This window comes from Xiphophorus hellerii, chromosome 3, assembly GCF_003331165.1.
Source record: "Xiphophorus hellerii strain 12219 chromosome 3, Xiphophorus_hellerii-4.1, whole genome shotgun sequence".
Taxonomy (NCBI): domain Eukaryota; kingdom Metazoa; phylum Chordata; class Actinopteri; order Cyprinodontiformes; family Poeciliidae; genus Xiphophorus; species Xiphophorus hellerii.
In genome coordinates, this window is record NC_045674.1 from 14761193 (window position 1) to 14777755 (window position 16563).

The 16563-nt window shown below is 38.2% G+C and overlaps 1 protein-coding gene across 2 annotated transcripts; it reads right to left on the reverse strand.

Moving 5' to 3' along the window:
* Positions 1-43: 43 nt before the first annotated feature.
* Positions 44-16217, reverse strand: setdb1b (SET domain bifurcated histone lysine methyltransferase 1b). Of its 2 annotated transcripts, none has more exons than XM_032558835.1 (25): positions 16108-16217; positions 14110-14313; positions 13864-14033; positions 13726-13766; positions 12693-12819; positions 12431-12610; positions 12123-12324; positions 11568-11641; positions 11288-11478; positions 11010-11139; positions 10387-10636; positions 9608-9721; positions 6737-7040; positions 6385-6646; positions 3814-3904; positions 3595-3711; positions 3302-3471; positions 3001-3216; positions 2742-2912; positions 1744-1874; positions 1586-1602; positions 1350-1468; positions 1009-1271; positions 841-929; positions 44-347 (listed from the first exon to the last, which is right to left on the reverse strand). In XM_032558835.1, the coding sequence occupies exons 1-25, from the start codon at positions 16122-16124 to the stop codon at positions 230-232; spliced, it is 3768 nt and encodes a 1255-aa protein (XP_032414726.1). In that variant the 5' UTR covers positions 16125-16217; the 3' UTR covers positions 44-229. The 2 variants fall into 2 exon arrangements, with proteins under 2 accessions (XP_032414726.1, XP_032414725.1); XM_032558834.1 differs by having other exon boundaries at positions 11010-11142.
* Between the last annotated feature and the right edge of the window lie 346 nt (positions 16218-16563).

A 16563-nucleotide genomic window follows, 5' to 3' on the forward strand; every position in this document is an offset into this window, starting at 1 on the left:
TAATTCACGCAGTAATACATGAGTAACAAGGCAGGAGCCCCGGTCACTGAAGAAACTTTTATTCGGAGGTAAAGAAAACATTTAATGGACGACATTAAGAGTCACATGCTGGTAAAAAAAAAATAAACACACGAAAAGAAGGAGATGTTATAAAATTCCTAGAACTTAATAAAACATAAAATAAATGGGGTTCAGCGTTGAGGGGGATGTTGGGGTAAGTCCGGGTGGATCACAGCAGCCGTCCACGACACTCTGTGGATCCGCAGCAGCACAGCAGCTCTTTGCCTTCAACGCTTCCCACCTCGTAGTTATAATCCCAGGTCAGTTCTGTCCCGGCCCGAATCCGCCTGAACGCAACACAGCGGGAGAGACAGAAGGGAACCTTATCAGATAATATAACAATATGAAGAAGAACGAAGGTGCAAACGAGTTGAAAAAAAAAAAAGCACGTATTAGGCATTTCTGATCTATAATATTTAGACTTGTAACTGAAGCAACCATTACAAAATGTTTTATCTGTTCGACCGTCTATGAAAACTTGACCTGGGAACTTTTGCAGTTTTACAACAATTGGTTGCTTCCAGATTTTTTTCTAGAGGAAATGTTTAAAGCTTAAAACTTTCTTACCTCCAGTTGTTTTTAAACTTCTTTATATATCAAAGATAAATTAAAATTACTCTGATTTTGCTTCACAGTCATATCCATAAAATTGGCCTCTGTCTCTTTAAGAACCTCCTACTCTTTCCAACACTCCCTCATTAGAATGTCACAATAGGGCTTATAGACCATGTTTAAACTGTAAATCCCCACTATGATGAAATGAACCCATTTCTCACTCACTTGCTGGCGAAGAATGCCACCCAGGGGAATCTCAAGTCGTGTGTGTCAACAAACACGTTCTGGACGAACAGGTTAGGACTGCAGCTGTGCTGTAATGCAGGTAACAGAAGAGCATGTCAATTTGAATCACAGAAAGCTGTTTTTAAATGACAGAGAACATTTTCTTACATTGAGGTAACGTCCCAGATTTCCCTCCAACTTGGCATCGATGATGTAGCAGGACTCTTCGCCGTCAAAGAACAGCCGGGTGTTTTTGGGAGCGTTTTCTGCCCCTCCTCCAGGCTGCCCCTGGTGGCCGGGTTTGCTCCCCTGAGCGCTGGGCCCGACTCCTCCCCCAGACGGTTTCACCATCAAACTGTGGCTGTTCTTCAGGGCGATGCCTCGCGTGGATTTCACTGCCACCTGCTTCTTGGTCACGCCAGATACAGAAGCTCCAGCGAAGAAGAGTGTGGGAAAGTCACGAAACATGTAGAGTAAAGATGTGGTGTTTGCTTTTTAACTGCGTTTACCCGGAGTGGCTTTCTCCCTCTCTTTGTTGTCTTCAGATCCGGAGCTAATGGTTTGAACATCGTCGCTGTCCGATAGAGTCATGACGTCCTGTTTCTTTGACTGCTCTGTCTTTATTTGACTGCAGAATAAGAATATTCTATGAGCAGGCCACATGGTTGGAAAATTTTGTGTAACATTAAAGTTTAAATGAAAATATCCTATTAAATTTAGGGAGAGTTTGAGAATTTCAGCACACCTCTTGTCTCCAGTTTCCTGTTGGAGAGAGAACAGAGTATTGAAGCAAAAATCACCCAAAATAAAATATATATTCAGAGTTTGTTTCATGTGGCACCTGCACATATCAGGATGTAAAATAATCTCATGGCTTAATATTATTTGTTTTATTTTACTGACCTTCTTCAGACCCTGGCTTGTTAACCAGGAAGCCACTTTGCTTTTCCCCGTCTCCTCTGGCATAGAGGGCGGCTTCTCATCATCCTGACCTTTGGCTGAGACACTCAGTCCATCTTTACTGTCCTGACTCCCTGCAGCAGGAGAGCAAGAATTAACTTTATTTAGCAAAACAATCAGGCAGTAATAAGGCAAAGCATGGCTACCCGCATTCATCTCGCTGTTTTAACATTAGCTAGCATGTTGTTGGCGTACTACAACTGTTTATCGAAGCGTGATAAATTAAGTTGTTCTACCAAATTTACTTTTTTAATTACCCTTAAGCACCAAATGCAGGCGAGTCAATAAAAGATGAGAGAAAATGGCCCACATCTTAGACATTACCTACTAGCAATATTAAAGCAATTTGCTCACGGTAAGATCATCAGGTCTCAGTAATATGTGTTGATTTCCTCTAAATTAAATTAACATGGTGAGCAATAGGGGTTTTCCTAAAATGTAAGTTTTTATTTTAAAAAAACAAACAGAATTTATATTTAGAGTGCAAAGGACAAATGTGTGGTGGGCACATAGTGTTACCATAAAGAAAATAAAAATATTGAAATCATTTACATATAAAACTCTGGAAATATTTAAGAGACCACTTAAAATGATCAGTTTCTCTGATTTTACTTTTTGTAGGTATATATTTGAGTGAAATGAACATTATTCCTTTTTTCTATGAACTACTGACAACATGTCTCTGAAGTTACAAGCAAAAATTTAGTTTTTATTTGCAGAAGATGATAAGTGGTCAAAATAGCAAAAAAAAGAAAACAAGTTCATGTTCATTTAGAAACAACAATACTGATGTAACTCAGGAAGAGTTCAGAAATCAATATTTGGTGGAATAATCATGAGGTTTTCAATGAGGTACACTGCAGTTGGCTCTTCATTTTTTTCAGAGCAGTATATTGCACCACTACTGCTGAGTTTGATCATTAGCGATGGATCTGCAGTACCTTCTTTGTTGCCCTTGGCCTGACCACGAGTCGTGTAACTCCTCCACACAGAGCTAGGGGTGTAGTAGTTGTCCTTCACAAAAGTGTCGTCTGAGCTGTCGCTTTCATCTTCACTTTTTGAATCTTTCTCCTCTTCGTCATTGCTGTCATCTGAAGAGCTGGAGCTCTGAGCTGCGGGACGAGGAAACATGTAAGATAAAATGGCTGCATGTTGTAAATAAAAGCAGCCGAGACATCATGTGTTTGGGTTAGGACTCACCTTTTTTCCTCGCAGCGCTGCTGGAGACTAAAGCGGACGGCTGGATTTTCATTCTGGACACGTCCACGCCGCTGCCCTCGCTGTCGGAGCAGTGCGCCTCGCTCTCGTAGCCTTCCTTGAAGTTCTCCACGCTCTCGATGTGGTCCAGGTTAGCGAAATACTCGTCACCCATCTCTAGACCTTCTTTGTCAGCGAAATCATCAGTCAGGATTTTACCTGGTAAAATAGAAGAAAAGAAAGAATGCATCAATGGCAGCCTGATTGTGTCTGTCTTCCCATCAGTCCTAATCGTGTTTCTCACCAGCATAAATGCACACAAATGATCCCTTAGCTATATCATCCAGACAGCGAATGCCCCAGCCTTTGTTCTGTGTCTTAAAGAGCTGCAGACGGACCTGCAGGCCGTGCTGCACCAGCCGGTTGGTGCACATCTGAGAACAACATTTACACCTTTTGTTGCACTCATAGATCCTAAGAGAAGAGCAGAAAGAAAGAATTTCACATTAAACATGATGACAAAATTAGTTTTCAGTTATTATTTCCCTGTGTGTTAATGAAAGACATGAGTGAATTATGCATGTGAAAATGTCTGACCCTGTAGGTAAGCACTCCTCTAATCGTTTGTATGAATATCCAGCGCTCTGGTTGATCTGTCCCCCAGGTGTGCAGCCTGAAGCCTGCAGGGTCAGCTGGTGGCAGGAACATTTGGATCTGTAATTAAAAAGAAGAAGAAATACCAAGATCCCATGACAAATTTCCAGGGTTTTTATCTGCAGCAGACAAATTGAAATAAAGGCGATTATCTCCACTGACTTGTCTTTACAGCCGTCGGTACATTCACAGCCGACCAGGAAGTCTGAACTGGTGTTAATAAATACTCCGTCTTCAGGGATTCGCTCCTTGCCTTGTAGAGAGAGGAGAGGATGAGTCAGGCACATAGGCCTGTCACGATAGCAAACGATTAATTGTCTCAAAAATTATTGCGATAAACGATAATATTGTTTGAAGACCTTTTTACACTGATTTAATGGAAATGATGTAATAATGCATGCGATTTCCTGCCAAAGATAGATACACTTTATTTTCAAAAGAACACTTAACACTTGAGCTGATGAACAAAATAAACAAAACAACCAAAAACAAAAATAAAATGGTTTCTCAGTCTCCATTAACAAAAAACGCACTTGAAAAAAAACAAACTAAACAACATAAAGCCAAAGTGGAAATAAATACTGCATTCAACCAAAAGATTATGAAGTCTGTATACTATGTTGCCCTTCAGTAATAATTAGATTTAAATAGAGAAGATGGGCACATCGACTACCTGATGCAATAATTCACACTACAGATTTTTTGCTCTTATTTTTCCCCTTACAACAATCTTAGATCGTTGGTCTTTCTAAGATTGTGTGGTGTGTTACAGTAGATCTTCGTTGCGCTCCGATCTAAATCAGGGGTTTTCTCCACTGGGCGCTTTAACTCAGCCTGTAGAATGTGACAGGCAGCCAATCAGAAAGCGCGGATTCTCCTCCGTGTTTTCTGAGGGGAAATTACGTCGGGGAATCCCAAACAGCTGACACGGCGCAACCAGAAGTCCAGCGGACATTGGAGATGATATGTGGAAACAACATTAATGTTTATTCAACAGGCAAAGAATATAGAAATGACAAGAGGAGGAGTTGGAGCGAAATTACTACCGCAGTTGATAAACCTGGTAACGTTTCAGCTGTTCTTCGTTAACGTGACGTAAGTAGGTTCTCATGATTTTCATTCAGTCAGGACTTTACGCTGACATTAGCCACATGCATTGCAGGTAGACTGGAGTAAAGCATTGATTAATGCCTGGTTTTAAAATTAGTTCACTGGACTTGTAGCCATTATTTTGTGCCCATTGTTGGACACCACACGGCAGGACCGAACCCGATAGAACCGTTATACCTAGGATTTCTGTCGGGCAATGTGTGGTCTGTCAGGTTTTAAAAATGGGCCAACAATCGGCCTACAGCTCTAAGATCGTGTCATGTGCGCTGGGCTTTACACTAAGGAAATGAGGAAGGAAGGGTCAGTGGAGAGCACCGGAGTTGAGCCTTTTTTCATTCGGTGTCATCAACAGAAAGAGAAAAGGGCTGGAAGAGACGATAATGCCGATAATTAAAATGACGTCGATAGTTTTAATTTATCATACGATTAATTGATTTACCGTTCATCGCGACAGGCCTACAGGCACAGCTATCAGGTGTGAAATTATCACAAAACAAATTGTATTCAGCAGCAAAGTACAGCTGAACGCACAAGTTAGCAATCATTTTTAATTTGCTGTATTTTAATTTTGACACAGATTGTGAAAGACTTGCTAAACTTTGCTCTCACATAAAAAATAAAAAAAAGAGAGAGAGAAAAATAAGAGAAACTTGATTTTCTTAATTTATCTTAAAACATTTATCATTTTTGGTCACATTTGTTAAACTCAAGGCCCGGGGGCCAAATCTGGCCCACCAGAGATTTTAATGTGGCCCTTCAGACTCAAAATTATATCAATAAGTCCCTCCAGTTTTTCACAAATCTGAAAAATTCACAAAAGTCAACAGATCTGCACATTTTTTTTTTTATTTTACTGAAATTTTTTCCCAAAACTTTGAGTTTAAGTGACTGCTGCCTCAGCCTCACTTGATGTCAAGTCATAGTCTGTGATCAATACGGCGATTAATAAAAAGTCACATTTAACATCATACTTTAGCAAATATCATAAAAATTCCTTACAAATATTTCTAAATTAACACCAGAAAATCTTGACTGCATTTTGATTTTGATTGCAAAAAACTAAAACAATCCTGGTTGGACTGATCAGTTTGAAAAGATTTTCAATATTATTTAATTTTAAGAAACACTTATTGAATGCTGAAACAGCTATTTATTGATATTTCAGCAATTGAATGGTTTTAACACAGTCTGGCCCTTTAAAAACATTCGGATTTTTGATATGGCCCAAAATGAAAATGAGTTATGGTATACCATTGCATCTAATGATATATCTTGGATGCACCAAAGTAAATTAGATTATTTTCCCAATTTAAGAAGCTGACATATTTCTTCTTAGTACTTAGAAAAACTTCGTTTTCTTTTACTAATATTTTATTTAAAGATTTCCATTACACACTTGGGAAGATGAGTGAAATGCCTGAAAATAAATTAGTCGTTATTGAAGCTGAATATTTTCATACTGAAGATTTTGGAGAAAATGTGTCCATGTTAAATAAATTGCACAGGGAAAAATTAGGCTGAAAGAAAGATTTAGGAATGTGAACGACTGACCAAAGGAAGAATAAAACTGAATAAAAATATGAAATAATCCCACATTTGGTAGAAAATGGTTTTGATCCTTACTGTATTTTACATTAGGTGGTGGAGTGGTATCAATCTCATTGACGCAGGACAGAGGGATGTCCTCCTTCCCACTAGTGATGTCTAGAATGTAATAGAAGGGCCTTTGTGGCTGGAAAGGCCGGTCCACCAAGACATACGGGTCGAGACAGAACATCTCTAAGAATATAAAGTCACAGCGGGTCTGGAAGAGGTAGTTCTGGATCTCCCCCATGTTACGCAGACAAAGTCCACACGGAGCCTTGTAGATAACATGGAAGGACATCTGAAGGTCGAACATAAAGAAAACGTCGTTTTAAGACTAAATTCATTCACACAAGCAGAATTTTTATACGACTTGAAAGATTGCGCGTACTTTACGGTTGACTTTGCGTCGTCCCGTCATGCGTCTGAAATCGTAGAGCAGCGGCGTGAGGAGAGGGTTCTTTCCTCTGTGCAGGTCTGATTTTGCTGGTCGAACGCGGTTCAGACACGCAGGCTGACAGGTGTGAGCCAGGTAGAAGATGCGGTCCGTCGGGGCTCTGTAGGACGGCTGCTGAGGGATGGTGGCCATCGCATGCGTGACGATGGAAGGAGGAGACACCAGGGCGGACGTCTGTCTCTGATACGGAGGAATGAAGGAGGACGTGGGTGTACTCGGGGTGCTCTGCACTTTTCCACTGTGGATTTAAAACATTAAAAACTGACAAAAAACTGAATTTGATTCAGCTAACTTTGAAAGTTAAAACTGTTTCTTCATAAATAAAACAATTGTAAGCAAAGAAGCTACGCAAAGATATTTAAAACACTTAAATCAATGAAAATACAGAACGGAGTTGTTTCGTCCTTTCCTGAGGTCACTGAGACTTACAGTATGTAAGAATTCTGTAAGTCTCATCTTAAAAATAAAAAGTTTTTATGTTCTTGCAGGAAACTTTTGTATGGAAGCGTTAAATTGTCAGAGACAGGAAATAAATTCAGGAGCAACATCTTTTCAAAACCAGAAGGTTTTTCATCATAACGGGTTTTATATCTCATACTAATGGAAACGAGATATAAAACTAAAATGGTCAAAACATTAAAATGGCCATTGGGCGATATGGACTTACAATTTTATTACGATACATTGTTTTAATATTGTGGTAATTATAAAAATTATGATTAAAAAACTTTTTTTGCTTCTTTTTTATTTAACTTTACAGCTATGAATGCATGGTGCTACAAACACAAACATTTCTCTTGACAAACATTCCCATTTGAAATAGGTTTCTTTGGGACTCCACTGACTTAAAGAAGTGAGATTTATGTCACTAAGCTGCACACCTGAATTCAATCATATTTTCAAATGTACTTATATTTATTGATCCTCTTGTGCAGGGGTGCCCAAACCTTTTGAGACTAAGATCTACTTCTTCTCTCACCACATCTTACGAACATATAAAAATTGCAAATTAAACTCTGTTGACTTATGCAAATATACATCAGTTATAGCAGACATACTAAAGTGATAGAAAGCCTAACCCAGTTTCTTCCTCAGTGAGATTCTGACACTGGGAGGAGGTTACTGGTTTCTCTGTCAGAAGCTGATTGCAAACCTGAGGCCAGCAGGTGTCAGTCAGTTATGGTAGATCTGAACTTTTTTTTTTGGTTACCTTAATTTGAGAAACTACAGAATAACAGGAGGAACCACACAGCTCTGTTAGGTTAAAGCACATCTTCTGAAGTTGGGATATTTTTCCTCCAACAGGTTCCAGATGAATCACCTCAAACCAGATGTTGGACTGGAATTTATTTCAATGTCACAAAGCAGGTTGTAAAAGCTTGTCATTTTAGAGAAAGTCTCAATATTTCCACTAAATAAGAGATGAAAATAAACAGCAGACATGTTTGATAGAGGAAAAACCAATAAAGGTCTGAGCTCAAAGCAATATGCCAGAGAACACCAAAATAGTTTTTTTTTTTTTTTAATATATAAGACAATTAATTTAATCTCACATAATTATGGCGGTAGGAGCCATTTGTTAAATACTTAATAAAATATATTTGTCCTATTTGATGTATGTTGTAAATGATGCATACTCGCAAACGAAGGAGGTAATTAGTCCAGTTTTGTCGTTTATTGAACGTTCAGAAATTACAGAGGCTGTAATGCGCCACTGGTAAACAAAGGTAAAACAACCGTTGCCTTGGCAACCGCCTGAGCTGCTCAAGCCGATCAGAGATTTCGTTGAAATCAAAACATTCAGTCCGTTACGATATTAGGTTTTCAGGCTTGATATTTATTTTGCGATTGTTAACGAGCTCTCCGCTGAACACGGATGGTTGATTAGCTAATTTATCTAATTTAAACTCCTGCTCTGCTGGTCAGAGTCGGTCTTTGAGTCACAATAACCAATAAATCAAATAATTGCATGATAAATTAAATTTACCTCAACAATTTCCACTTGCATGATTTATCGTTTTTATCTTTCCTCTCTTTTCCTACCAAAAGCTGTTTGACAAAAGTCTTCAGTCTGGTGCTTTGGTCTCAACAAAACCTTTTTTTTTTTTTCTGATGGGACAATTTTGTTTACAGAGACTTAATTCATTTTATCTGTTGTTTCTGTTGTTCTGATTATTTATTTTGGATATTTAAAACATTTTCCTCGTTCCAGTGCTAAATGTTAATAAAACTTTAAGGCTGAGAATGTATTCCTGGATTATTACAAATATATTACTTGAAAAGTGCCTCAAGGGCGTGCCGTGGTGGCGTAGGGGTTAGCGCGACCCACATTTGGAGGCCTCAAGTCCTCGACGCGGCTGTCGCGGGTTCGACTCCCGGACCCGGCGACATTTACCGCATGTCTTCCCCCCTCTCCCTCCCCCTTTCCTGTCAGCCTACTTCATGAAAAGGGACACTAGAGCCCACAAAAAAGACCCCCTGGAGGGGTTACAAAAAAAAAAAAAAAAAAAAAAAAAAAAAAAAAAAAAAAAAGAAAAGTGCCTCAAAAGAACAATGTTATCGTTTATTGTAATAGCACTTCTGGAACAATTTATCATCCACCAAATTTTGTTAGTACGACAGACTTAAGCACAAGATGACAGCAGTACAAAAATGGAGCTTTACCAAACATTGTGTCTGCATTGAAAATAAAAAAATATACTATGTAGTGCTAATTTTCTATCAAAAAACAGAATCTGAGTAGCTTTATTAGTTACTTTCTTGGTTGTGTTTACTGAATTTAATTGTGTAAAACTGTGAACTTACACTAAGAGGTTGCTGGCATTAGCAGACGCAGCCTGCAAGATCTTGGAGGCATGCGTCCCGCCGACACCAGGGATGAAATTAGACGTGCTCTTCTTTGCCATCTGATGTTTATTTCTTGAGGTGATAAAACAAAAGGAAAAAAAAATATATTGTTTATTTTTGACAACTCGAGCATGAAAGCGTAGGTTAGCTTCCCAGGAAGCTGTAATCGTTATACCCTGACAAAAAGCGAAACATGCTAGAAACTCTGGATGATGATCATTACTTACCTGTTCTTATTACAGGCTTTCATGCAAACATTAAAAGATGCAAAAAAAACAAATAATTCCTTCTTTAAATTTGAAAGTAAATGTCTTATTGCCTAAAATGCAATAGAAAAGCATTTCTATAGTGTATGCTACGTCATTTGTAGCAAAGGATGCTTCAGTCAAAACAATAATTTTGACATCAACGTGTGAAGAGCTCAGCTATTCCACTTTAACCTAACTTCAATGTAGTGTAGGACTGATATAGTGATTGTTTTTTGGACTGATTAAAAATGTGATTTTTTTTAACATAATTTTAATTAGGTAAAGCCTAATGCCACTGGAGGAATTTTGGGTAGAACATATTTACAGCCAAAATAAATTTTTTTATCTTAAATGCAAAATGTTTTGGTATAGTTTTAGGTTAATTACTGCTCTGAGTTGTTCTTTCAGTGAATGGATATTTTTTTAAAATCTGTATAATCCACACAATATTTCAATAATGCAATTAAGCGTTTCAGCTCTGATACTTACTCAATGCGTTGAAGCTGGGCAGCCGGTGAGGGCTGAGGGGTTTGCTGGGTTTGTTGAGTTTGTGGCTGCTGGGTTTGCAGGGATGGCTGGACCTGCTGGATGAGCTGGGGCTGCGGGCGCTGCTGAAGCTGCTGGATCAGTGTCGTCGCTGGCGGCTGACTCTGTGTCGTTTGAGGAGGTTTGGCAGGAGAAGCTCCGACGTGTTCGACGCCAGTGTACTGAACGACTGGGCCTTTACTCCTTAATGCTCCTAAAGATTGGAGAAAGTAGCAACAGACAGTGTAGAAGTAGTGACAGACAGAGTGAAATTCTCCATTAAAGATCCAACTTTCTTCCCCAAAAAAGAGCATGTAGTAATTATTGATCAAAATACTATTTAAACTATTATTAATTACAGTTTTAGAAGACTATTTGTTAAAAAACAAAACAAAACAAAGTTATAGTCACTAAATAGATCATTAATGCTTTAAACTTTATGATAGTCCTAATAAAAAAGGCTCAAACCCAACCAGTTCTGGCTGACAGAACCAGGGGGATTTTCTGATTAAGTCAGGCTTTGACAAGGTTCAATACAAGGTTTTAATGTTGCAAATCTGTGTGAATGCTAGTCTGTGTCCAGTTACCCATGTTTGGCCTTGTCCTCTGGTGGCCAGCTAGCTTCTTTTCTTGTGTGTTTGCTGAAGCCAGTTTCAGATTGAACATGGGCTCCAACCTGGTGGATCCTCTGTAAATCCATTCGCTCCTCTTATCGTCCTTCTCAACACCAAGACAACACAGGAAATTGTTTTAAAACACTCTCCAAGATTAAAGTGCCACATCTTTGTAAGAAGTATTAATGCAACTGTTGACCTGAAAGCTCTGAAAAATGGTATTTGAATTCGGATGAGTGGCTCGTACGAACCAGAAAGAGGATTTTGACCAAGCTGCTGTCCACTTCCTCCACTTTGCTCTTCCACCAGGTCCCCTCCCACTCTGTCTTGATTATCTGGCCGACCTTTAGGAGCACCATCGGCCTGCTGGGATAGGCGGAGATGTACTCCTCGATGAAGTCCCGACAAGATGCATCCTCTATGTCTTCCCAAGTTCGTTTTACTACACAAAGAAACAGAAAAACTTCTTCATTTATCTCTTTTCCTGCATGTTATTTTAATGTTTTATCAAAGACAGAAGTTAAATCCTACATGGTCTGCAAACCGGATACAGTTCAGGAAGGATCACATATGAAGCGTAGCCGTCGTCAAAGAAGATCAGAAACCTAAAACACAAATGTTGTATGCTATTGAACTTAAAATTATAACTTTTGGAAACGTCCACATTTTTTATTTGATTTATTTATTTCAAGTAGGTATTTACAAGCAAGAAAACAAGCAATCAGTAGGACAGAGAAAACATGTGCATACATAATTTGTTAACACCACTTTTCTGCTTATAAAGGACTAATTGTAGAAAACTTTGTAATTAAAACCATGTTAGAATATTAATGTGGCTGTTCAATATACTGTGCTAAGGAGCCAACAAATAAATAATTTTATATAGATAAAATGGTTACAAATTAACTCAGAAGAAGACAAAAAAATCTAGGCATAATAAGCATAAAAGCATAATAAGAATAGCAAAAGAGATCATTGTAAATAACAACCGGACATACAGGATCAGAATAATTACCAACTTCTTGCCAATGTAAACCTATAAATTCTTCTTAATCTGTGTGATATGACAATAAATAAAATTTATACCTCATGCGGTTCTTGTTGTTCGGCATCTCTGCTACGATTCCAGCGTACAGCCACACCAAGTTTCCGTCTTTGTACTTAGCGACGACACGAGCCCCAACGTACAAGCTCTCCAGGGTGGGGTTGTAGTCAAACGCCACATGATTTCCAGACAGCAGACTCTTGCCTTTATCAAACCTCACCTTGTACTTAAATATACCATTTCCTGGAAACAAAGAGATTATCAAAACAATCCAACAGAGCAAAAAGCAAAAGTTATGTAAAACATTGTGATACAGGTGATGCTTATAATGAGTTTAAAAGAAACACACCAACAGAGTTAATTGCCACCAGGTTGCCTTTATGCCATGTCTTGGTGCGTTTCTTTCCCAGGATGTTCATCCCCACTTTGAGCTCGTCTTCTTTTATGTTGGGGTTTGGCTGCGTCTGCGTCATCGTCTGATGAGACGGAGCTTGTGATACAAATATTGCTGGTGTCGGGCTCTGAACTCCTGGAAGATAAAATAAATAAAAAAATCCCCACATTAGTATCAATAACAGCTCCACAAAGCAAGAAGCTTTACGTGTGCTCACCTGGCTGAACTACAGATTGCACTGCTGTTCGTATCAATGGAGAAACAGAAGAAGGCTTGGCGACTATTTGGACCAACTTCTGGACCTGCTGGGTGGTTTTCTGCAGAACTGCAGAGGCTTCATTTAACTGGTGATGAAAGAGCAGGCAGCAAAAATCAGAACAGCTGGAAACAATGTGGACTTCAGGTTTTAGTGGAACATTATAAGACAATTCATGCTGTGGAAAACAGGATGAGGATGATCACAGTGAGCTAATTTCTTCTTCATTTCTTTTTGAGCCTTGGTTAATGTTTACGGCTGAGTATTATTTACCATTGGTGCCTTAATTGTTATATGGAATGGTGCAGGAGATTATTTTTGTTTACGTCCTAGTAACTCAAGTGCATTTTTTTCTTCTATTATTTGTTACATTTTCCATTTATTAATTTTTCAAAATTATGTTACCAATTCACACACTTGTAGTAAAGACATATTTTAGAATTATATTTTAAAATGTTGTACTCTATAAAAATATACACATAATCCTTTGCTATAAATATTTATTTTAATTAATATAAATTATTCTACTTTTTTTTTTATTTCATTCATAAAAACAAGTTTTTTCAAATTTATATAAAACTATATTAGAGGTAAAATGGATAAATATCCTGTTGACAAAATGGCTTGTTCTTAGAAATATGTACATTTTCAAACATTTATTGTTTTTCAGACCACACAAACCTTCTGGCACCAAGTTTAATTCCTAACAGGAAGTTTTGGTTGTTTTGAAGGAATCTGATTGGTTGACAAGTTTTAGCTTAGCGCTACACTGCCCCTATAGGTTTGGCATATTTAATACAACACTCAGGACCAGATTGTGAGAGTTGATGTGGATGAAAACCTTTCAGAAAACGATGCTATGTGTACAATTATTTTTGGAGGTGGAAATATTAATTTCACGGCCAAAGACTGTGTTTTACAGATAATCTAATTAATCATTCGTCATCAACACTTGATCATCAGAAGAGGAAAAGCCGCGGCTGACTGCTCTCACTGTTGGGTCCTTAGATGGCGTTTGTGTCTTTGGAGGAACCACTGATGGTGGAGAACAGAAGTGAGAGATAAAATAAGCATGTTAGCATTTTCAGCTACTGCAGCACTGACAGCAACTCAGAAGAAAACTGCGACTTACAACATCCTACAGCTATGACGTCATCGTCGTCGTCATCATCAATCTCGATGACTTCAGAGGGGAGCCCTCCTCCTCCGACACCTCCTTCATCCTCTGAGCTGCTCTCTCGGTAGACGAGGCCGTTGTTTTCATACGCTGCCCTCACCAGCTTCTCACACTCCAATACGGACCTGAAGAATCAGAGAGACAAAATGAGCACATGGCAAAAAAACACCACTTAACCCAAAAAAGCAACATCTTCCATACTGGTTTGCATCGTTGAGAAGTTTCTCTGTTTTCGCCTCTTCTTTCTCTTTCTGTTCCACCCATTCCTCGAGCTCTATCAACTGGGCTTTTTTCTTCTTCACAGCCTCGTTCTGCTCCACAGCCTCCTCAATCCATTTCTTCAGGTCATCCAGTGAAACTCCCAACTCGTCCTCCAGACTGGGGTCCCAGTCGTCGACCTCCATTCTGAGGAGGGGACACAGCCAGCAGATGAGCATCGCACTTTATGTCTTTCATCCATCAGCAGACAGACTCAACACTTACTTGGGCTTATATGATTTTTGAATGACCGAGAGAGGTGTTATGGTTTCCAGAACCATAACAAATTATGATTCTGGGAAGTGAAGGTGACGATTTTGTTCCCAGGAAAGTCTGGCACAAAATTGAGCCGTCAGTCGGGAGAAATTTATATCATTTTTAATAGTCTAATGCAAAGAAATGGGATCATGTGCCTCTAATAAATGTTGCTCACAGTTAATCTGTCATAATTCTTCAGAGTCAAGTGGAACGTATGGGATTAAGAGCCGCAATCAATGAAAATAGGGTAAAAAATTTACTTATAAAATGCCTGAACTATATCTTGAAATGCACAATTTTTTAAAACTCTAAAATTAAACAACAAATAAAATGCTTGATAAATGGTTAAATTCATGTGTATAACACAGCTTGAATATGACTTAAAAAATTTAATCAGCGTAAGAAATAGAGGTCAGATTGGTGACTATATCAAGCACAATCACGTTACTATAAAAATATTGCTTAATAATATAATTTTATTAGGAAATCTACCATTTAAATGACTGAACCTGCTTATTCATCCAAATCTGAGTGAGATAATAAACACACTGAATGCAATATTAGAAAACACAACATGTTGTAAGGGAGCAACAGCTTAATTGTTGTATTTTAGGAAGATCTCAGAATGCTGTTGAAGTTTTGAGTTATATATTTTTACTTTAAAACACTATTACTAAAAGCAATACAAGAATAACAGTATCACAGAGTTTATACTTCCTACATCTTTATAGAGACTTCAATAGACATATAGATGGATAGATGGGATAAAAATAAATTATAGGTTGCTATGTAAACATGACATGGAATATTTGTGCATTATTTGTTGGAGCATAAATGCACCCGTCTGTAAAAAAGATGAAATAATAGCGCCTCGGTCAATCTTTGCCACAAAATCAGCTTTGAAAAGTATAACAGCCGAGTATAAAAATATGAAATACAAACTTTTTTCTTTTTTTTTCCGTTTTCATAAGTACCCATAAAAACACTCGATTTACACTCCGTATTTTTCTAGAGAGCACTTAACTGCGGGAAGATCTTACAGGAATTTTCCCTTTCTGAGTTTCCCCCTAGATATCCTCCAGATAAAATCAAGTTAAAAAAATAATAAGTCCATGCAAAATAATGCGACCGTTAGCAGGAAAGGCTGCAGCAGATCCCATGCTCAGTTTGGTCAAGCAGATAAACAAAAAGGTTTTCTTTCTGCTGATCGGCAGCCCGTCTATGAACGGTAGGTGTTTGTAACTCGCTCATTCATAGAAACTGTAGAAGGTTTAGTCAGAAAGTCAAGAAACAAACGCAAAACAGCTTTGACTGATTAGGCAATATGATTATCTTCTTAGTAAACATCTGAGAAGTACAGTAGAAACAAAATACACTAGTAATATATTGCGACTATTTTGTTTATAATGTACAAAATGTGCAGACTTGCAAAATAAAGTTATTTAAGTCAGCGTATCAATTCAAGAAATCACAACTTCTAAGTGTTTTGTTTAGCAGCAACCAAGATTCAAGAGCATGCTAGCTGGTTAGCCTAGCATGAGCAATGAAATGTGTTTATATTTCGGACAGGATGCGGCGGCTGCCTGCAAAATAAATAGTATTCTATAGCTTGCAACTGTTCTCACAAACGTGACACACACTGAACTCAAACAACTAATGAAAGGCTAATTAAAAAACACTCACCCATCACCGCTTTCCATCCTGTCGATTGCAAATTTTAAACTAGCTTGTTGCTAACGCGAAGGGTTGGCTACAAAGAGTAGCGCATGCTGTGGTTGCCGGGGCACCCGAGGTGGGCGGTGCTGCTTGTCAAAAAAAAAAAGCGCTCCAAATGATATCACTTCCAGTCAAAAAATTTAAAGAATTTTAATTTGTTAAAATTAAAAGAATACGTTTATCCTTAATCTTTGCGGATTTTCTTCCACAGCTGCTGTCTTAATAGCTATCATCATCTAATGAAACTTACTTTGTTAAATATCAGCATCTACTTTTTATTTTGCATTTTCTGAATATCTTTGCATATTTACTGACTAGTTTTGCTTAGAAAATCCAGATTATTTCAGGAAATGTGGTGCTTTCTAAGAATCCTTTTTATGCAAATGTTTGCCACTTTCCAATAATACCTCTTAAAAGATCGTT